At 43.7% G+C, this 7,242-nt stretch overlaps 1 protein-coding gene and 1 non-coding gene across 2 annotated transcripts; both read left to right on the top strand.

Annotated features, from left to right (window-relative positions):
* Positions 1 to 1,043: 1,043 nt before the first annotated feature.
* Tmem107 (transmembrane protein 107) lies at positions 1,044 to 3,789 on the top strand. Its single transcript, XM_005332843.5, has 5 exons — positions 1,044 to 1,267; positions 1,431 to 1,498; positions 1,598 to 1,698; positions 2,467 to 2,563; positions 2,785 to 3,789. The coding sequence occupies exons 1-5, from the start codon at positions 1,181 to 1,183 to the stop codon at positions 2,852 to 2,854; spliced, it is 423 nt and encodes a 140-aa protein (XP_005332900.1). The 5' UTR covers positions 1,044 to 1,180; the 3' UTR covers positions 2,855 to 3,789.
* LOC120884611 (U8 small nucleolar RNA) lies at positions 3,466 to 3,600 on the top strand. The gene has a single exon (XR_005727033.1). It is a non-coding gene; the product is annotated as a U8 small nucleolar RNA (small nucleolar RNA).
* Positions 3,790 to 7,242: the final 3,453 nt, after the last annotated feature.

Genomic DNA, 7,242 nt, shown 5'->3' with positions numbered 1-7,242 from the left:
AATGAGGCAGGGGGTAGGATTACAAGGGAACTGGTGAGTGTAGCTCAACCCCTCTGGGTGTTGCCTACTCCTTGGGCCACGCTTTGTTATCCCTGCGAGGGAAAAGACCCCAGTCATGGCACTACCGCGCCAGAATACAGTGATCTTTCAGATGCCCCTGGTGCATCAGGATTTAAAGATGCCTGAGTTTGGAGTGGCTCCCCACAGTGGTGAGAACTTTCCAATCCGCAGGGATTCCCCTTGAGGCCCAAAGGTTACTCTGGTCGTCCTTAATAAGAGGTTCTTGGACTGTAGCTGGGCAACGCCGGGCATCCAGCACCTCCAAGCGACAATGAAATCCGAGTTGGGTCTGAAGTAGACTTCTATTCCCTTCCTCCACTCCCCCCACTCCCTTTTTGGTCCTGGTGATCCTCTCCGCTCCCGAAATTGGAACCTCATTCACACTCTAAATCCAGGATATTGGCTGTCTCCTGCATCTCGGCAAAAATCCTTCCTCAAACTAAGCCAAGTTATCTGGGTGAAAGCAGAGCCTTCTTTAAGGAAGGCTCAGGTCTGGGGTCATTGACAACGAAGAGCTCCATGATAACAGATGACTACCGGACAATCTAGGGACATCAGACTCCCCACGTTGAGTTTCCTTGCTTTCTCGAGCCCAGGGCATTGGAAAGCCAAAGGGATGCAGATGAGGGAAGGGGAGAGTATCCATCTTTTGGCATGGTGGTATGGTAACCCAAGCCGGCGTGGAGGTGCAGCGGTCTCGGGCAACTCTTAGGCGAAGGTAAGGAGGCCGCACGGGTATCAGGATAGGCCGGCCGGGAGTTCCCGGGCGAGGTAAGGGCGGGTCTCCATTTGCCGGCCCTAACAGGACAAATTTGGTGTTGCGGCGCTTGCTACAGCGTCCACTCTTAGCCGCAGACTGCAAAACCGACGCCGGAGGGCAGCTGTAGCTGCGAACCACTGACATCCCGGTGCCCCTCCGCGGCACTTGAGTTTACTCCTATCGCGAGATTTTCGGAGAAAGGGGCGTGACGCCGGCCTACGCAGTTACCAAGACAACTGGGTGGCGCTAGAGCGCGCAGGATGTAGGCGTAAGCGGAGGTTTTGCCCGCTAGCAGAGACTCTAGGAGTGATCTTCTTTATACTCCCATTCTCTGAGGCCGTGTCCCTGTCCCCAAAGGCCATGGGTCGGATCTCGGGGCTCGTGCCCTCTCGCTTCCTGACACTTCTGGCGCATCTAGTGGTCGTCATCACCTTATTCTGGTCCCGGGTAAGACACACAGCTGCCCTCCCTCCTTTTGCCCCCTTTCCCCTCTCCGAGTTGCCTCACTCCAATCCTGCCTCACCCCTTTGGGGTCTTGCCCCTTTGTATCCTTCCATTCCCCGCAATCCACCCATCATTCATTTCTCTTCTTTTCTTCCCTGCTTCCCAGGACAGCAACATCCAAGCTTGCCTGCCTCTCAGTTTCACTCCTGAGGAATATGAGAAGCAAGACATTCAGTGAGCTCTTGGGGCCGGGTGGTTTGACCCGAGTTGGTGGGAATGAAAGGGTCTTGAAGAAGTCCAGAAGTTCTGAGCCAATCCCTTTTCTCTTTGCAGGCTGGTGATAGCACTGTCTGTCACCCTGGCCCTCTTTGCAGTGGAGCTGGCCGGTTTCTTCTCAGGAGTTTCCATGTTCAACAGCACTCAGGGTCTCATCTGTATCCTTTCTGCCTTCGGGATTTCCTTCATCTAACAAGTCCTTTCTAGCACAATGGTCCAAGCCAGCAAAAAGAATCCAGTTGAAATCTTCTAAGGCAGTGCAGGGGATTTAATACAATTTTCAAACATTTGTTGGGGCTGGAGTTGTGGGTCAGAGGTAGAGCACTCCCCTAGCGTGCATGAGGCATTGGGTTCAATCTTCAGCACCACATAAAAATAAAATAAAGATATTGTGTCCACCTATAACTAAAAAATAAATTATCAAAAAAATTTGTTAAGCCCTGTTATGCACTGGGCACTGAAGATTCCCACATGGAAGGAGGCAGACACACAGACATGCATCTGTAAGAGTGATAAACAATTCCAAAGGAGGGTGTAAAGATATAAAGCCAAGGAATTGAGGCACATGGATTAGGGAAGCTCTTACTTTTGAAATGTGGACCAGGAGGATGATGGCTCTGGAGGGTGATGCCAGCAGAGTGTGGACTGGGGTAGGTAGAGAACCTACCTACCTTACCTCACCTAAAGGGTCCAGGCTGATCCCTAGGTGTGCAATGGTGGCCACATCTGGCCAAGCTCAGCTCTGGCCTCTAGTCATATGACTGTCCTAAAACTCAGAGACAAGGCTGCTGACTGTGGTCCTTGCAATACGATGAGGAAAGAGAGAGATTAACTCTGGTTCAGGTGCCAGCCTCACTGACAGCCATTTCGGGTCCATCACTGCCTGTGGATCCAAAGACTTTCCTTGACTCTGGTGCATTTCCAAGCTATTGGGGCTCACTGTAGTGCATCTGTGGCTCTATCCTTCTTCATATTTGAGCGCTGGGAGTGTACCACATACTGGTACATTTTTGTCTTCTGCAGGTGTGATAGCATTCAATATTTGGGGAATGGGGGAAGAAGGATTACCCCCAATCTGAAGGTTTCCCCTATATAGGGCTTTCCTCATGTATGATATACCATATCCACTCAACATCTTGTAGTCTTTTGAAATTGCATCCCTCATTCTCATCCCACTTCCTTAGACCTAGGGGGTGGAGTTTCTGGTTTGAAGGGACCCTGAACTCATTTCTTACCTTCCACAGTGCCCTCCCAGCTATCACTGAAGTGGCTTTATTCGTCGCTGTCCTTGGTCTAAAAAAGAAACCTTTCTGATCACCTTCATGACGGGAAAGAAAGTAAGGACGAAGGATGATGGAGCGAGAAGCTGCTAACCGTTCCTGGAAGAAGGAAAGCATAGGCTTCAGTTTCTTCTCCCTCTCCTCTCAAACTATTTCTGGTAAAGGATGGCAGTGGAATAATTATCTCCCGAATACGAGATTAGCGTTTTCCTTAGTGCCTTGTAATAAAATATATTTTATAGTAACAGCAAGACTTATGCAATTTGCAGGAGACAATTGGGGTAGTTAAACTGCCGGAGAAAAGAAAGGCTGTTTCAGTCTTACAGACGGTAAGATAACTAGTATCGCTTCTACTTTGATTTTTACGGTAGATGTCAGGCGGAAGGAAGTGGGCGGGGATATGTAAATAATGATGCGCTCAGAGCTCGGTACACGTATGTGAGCAGAGCATTATGGGAGCAATTAATTTCTCCCTTTTTGGCGCGGAAGGAAAAAATTTACTTTAAAAGATTTTCGAATGAATTCGGCGTTAGCATTAAAAGACCCCTAAGTAGCTGAGTTGATCAGGTTAGCTTGTTATATACTCACCGTAGTTTACAGCGGAATGTATTCTACTGAGTACGGACAAGGCAACGGTACTTCGTATCGTCAGGTGGGATAATCCTTACCTGTTCCTCCTTTTGGAGGGCAGATAGAACATGATGATTGGAGTTCGCATGATACGTGATTAACGTCTCTGCGTAATCAGGACTTGCAACACCCTGATTGCTCCTATCTGATTCTTCCTGACGATCTGATACCTTTTAATTTCCAGTGACTGAGAGAGTAAACGTGGGTGTAAGTCATTTTCGAATGAGATGTTGTGTGAATTGGGCTGCTTTCTTATATTTTATGGTCATGTGCTAGGAAATTTGCTGTGTTTTTTTGTACGGTGCTGTTTATCACTTGTTCTATAAAGTTTCAGTCATACTTATTGTTGTAAGTGGTATGTTGTCAACCTTCAACATTAGAGGACTACTTGCTCAGGATGAAAGCCCGTTAGAAGTTGGAGTAACCACTCATGAACCTAGTGAAATCCTTATTAACTCTGTAGTCTGATGAGAACAGGCACACTCCTTCGTGCCTTTGCTGATAATAACATAGAAACACACAAATAAGTCAAATGTTCTGTCATGTCACAAAATGAATATTCTTAAATTCACTGTAGGTTGGGAAGGTTCTCTGTACACCTTTCAGTCCTGAATGGCAGAGACCGCACCATTAAAAAAAATAAGCAAAACTCATACAAGGAGATACTCTCTAATGATGTCTTACATACACATAACTTTTCTGTCTATCCTTATAGCAGGCCTTCATTCTTAGCATTCTTTCAATACTTACTTATTGAGCTCTTACTATATACAAAGTGATGCAACTAGGACTAAGGGAATAGATGTGAAAAAGACCCATACTCAGCTTTGACCATTACAAATCTTATGGCTAATACAGAAAAGAAACAATTTCTAGTTCACCCAGAGTGATTAATTCTACAAATTGTGAAAAGTCCTACAAAAGATAATTAAAGGTGCTATGGAGTAGAGATTAATTTGCCCAAGGTGTGGCAAAAAAGATTGCTTCTTAAACTCCTGGAGCTTAGCAGGAGCAAAGAGGGGAAGCCAGGAAGATGTGCCTTGCTGGTCATGGTTAATGCCTTGGTAGGAAAGATCTATTTCATCCCCTTACAGTCAGGCTGCCTCTGTTGGCCCCCAGTGGAGTGTTCCTACTGATTTAGGAAAGCTGATTATCAGCTTACCATTATTAAAGGTCATGTAAACTTACAATTAAATAACCTATAGTTAGACTGAAGCATAACTCAGTGGAAGAGTGCATACTCAGAGACCTTGAGGCCCTGGGTTCAACCCCTGGCATCAAAAAATTTTTTTAAATAAGTAAAAAAAGTAATATAAAAAGAGACAATAAGTACCAAGTGCTTTCTGCCTTGGTGATTTTATTGTTATACATTCATGTGATTATTTCTGTTTATTGTATCTGTATGGTAGAAATAATATATAGTGATGTTCTAGCATGCATCTGTTCCCAACTAATTTATTGACTTTTAACTGGTTTGAGATAGACATTAGCAGGAATTTTTACACTATGGAAACTGGCAAATGCTACAAATCAGGCTTTTTTATTTGTCTACATTTAAGAAAGTGATACAGAAAATGTTAATGGGGATTAAATTTAAAAGTGTTAAGTCTGCAATTGTTACATTGTGAATAGCACAATCCAGATATTCTTAGGATGTAAGGTGGGTGCTATGGCCACACCTGTAACCCTAGCAATTTGGGAGATTGAGGCAGGAGGATTGCAAATTCAAGCCAGCCTTGGGCAACTTAGTGAGACCCTGTCTCAAAAAAAAAAAAAATGGTGTGGGTGAGTGGTTGGGAAGGTAGCTTAGTGGTAGAGCACCCCTGTCTAATCCCTAGTATTGCAAATGTTCATAGGATTTGAAAACTATTATCTGATTTAACAAAGAAGTCACTCTAGTCATTGACAAACCAGTGGGGTTTCAACATGTATCTTTATTTTATGTTGGAACTATACTTGTAGTTAGGCTACAATTCCATTTAAAAAATCACAAATACAGGAATGGAATTTATAGTAAATAATATCATATATTTTACTATTATCTATAAATTTTGTGCTATAATCCAGTAAAATTTATTTTAAAAACTTGTCCATATACATAAATGCATATTTTAAAAAACAAACAAAAATGCAAACTCTTTGGGGGTAGAGTTGGTTGTTGAGCATTTACCAGACCATACCTGTTCTGCCATCCCAACAGACTGCTTAACATCAATGACTTCCTTGTTTGGGAAATGACCCAGGATCACTTCTTGGGCTTCAGTTTGACCTCTTTTCAAAATGTAGTATGTTGACTGCTCCCTTCTTCTTTTTTGTTACCAGGGATTGAACCCAGGGGTGCTTAACCACTGAACCACATCTCCAGCGCCCCCCTTTAATACCTTCATTTGTTTATTTATTTATTTTTATGTGGTGCTGAGGATCAAACCCAGTGCCTCATACATGCAAGGCTACCACTGAGCTATAACCCCAAACCCCAGCCCTTTTTATTGATTATTTTGAGATAAGATCTCACTAAAATGCTTAGGAACTACCCAAGTTGTTAAGACTGGCTTTGAACTTGCAATCCTCCTGCCTCAGCCTCCCAAACTATTGGGATTATAGGCATGCACCACCATGCCAGGCCTCCCAGCACCTAACTTCTTACCAGGCAGTAGGGGTGTAGTGTGGTGTACTACTGACATCTATCAAAGGGACCAAAGTGTCTCAGCTCAGTTCACCGAAGTATTTCATGGGATTGTTAAGAGATTAATTGAGATAATCCAGGAGTTAGGCTGGAGTGTTAGTAGGGTGTTGGACCTCTGATAACTGGTAGGTACCTGTTCCCTAAGTTGACTTAGATTCTGAGACTTTCCCATCATGGTGGATATCTGTTATTTTTGCCTGTTCAGTATCCATCCTTTTTACTGGTAATAGCATCTTTCTTTTCCTTTGGGAGGCCTTCCCCCATTCTTAGTCCTCAGGGTTAGTAAGAGGCTGACAGCCACTCCCTCCCATCCCTCTCTCTGCTTCAGGGGTGGCCTTGAGGTCCAAGCCTGGCCAATAAAAGCATTCCATTTTTTTAGCCACAGCTTTTGGTTCAGACATAAAGCCTGATAAACCAGGACTTTTAATTTAATTTAATTTTTTCTATCTGTCAGTACTGGGTGTTAAACCTAGGGGCACTCTATCACTGAGCCACATCCTCAACCATTTTTACTTTTTATTTTTGAGACAGGGTCTCACTAAATTGCCCAGGCTGGCCTCAAACTTGCAATCTTCCTTGCCTAAACTCCTGAGTTTCTGAGATTACAGATGTGTGCCACCATACCCAGCAAACCAGGAAAAGAGAAGCCTGGTCTCTGAGAAATAAAAGCCTGCTGTAAAATACAATGACTAATGCAGTGTAGTACTGTTGTATAATTAGATAGGCCAATGGAACACACCAGAGAGTTCAGAAATAGGCCTAAATACATAGAATTCAGTGGATGATAAAGACATCATTTTAAAACAAGCAGGGAACTTTTATATATACTCAGAAGAATTGAAAGCAGGGACTTGAACAGATTATTTGCACAAATATGTTTATAGCGACGTTATTATAAGACTTCAAAGCAGAAGCAATCCAAGTGTTCATCAATGGAGGAATAGATCAACAAAACGTGGTATGTACCTACAGTGGGATATTATTCAGCTTTAAAAGGAAGGAAATTCTATGGGATACAGGGGGTGGAGAGAGGGTAGACAAAGAGTACAGGGATAGATAGACAGTAGCAATAACTTATTTATTTATTTATTTTTGGTACCATGGAT

The sequence above is a fragment of the Ictidomys tridecemlineatus genome, chromosome 3 (assembly GCF_052094955.1).
Source record: "Ictidomys tridecemlineatus isolate mIctTri1 chromosome 3, mIctTri1.hap1, whole genome shotgun sequence".
In the NCBI taxonomy this organism is placed as follows: domain Eukaryota; kingdom Metazoa; phylum Chordata; class Mammalia; order Rodentia; family Sciuridae; genus Ictidomys; species Ictidomys tridecemlineatus.
This window is presented reverse-complemented; position numbering and strand designations above follow the sequence as displayed.

Bases quoted from the DNA above. Each gene is read 5' to 3' on its own strand.
- Tmem107 (XM_005332843.5), top strand. From the start codon at position 1,181: ATGGGTCGGATCTCGGGGCTCGTGCCCTCTCGCTTCCTGACACTTCTG. The intron at 1,268-1,430 runs GTAAGACACACA...CCTGCTTCCCAG, and splicing joins TCACCTTATTCTGGTCCCGG to GACAGCAACATCCAAGCTTG. The intron at 1,699-2,466 runs GTATCCTTTCTG...TGCATTTCCAAG, and splicing joins CAGCACTCAGGGTCTCATCT to CTATTGGGGCTCACTGTAGT.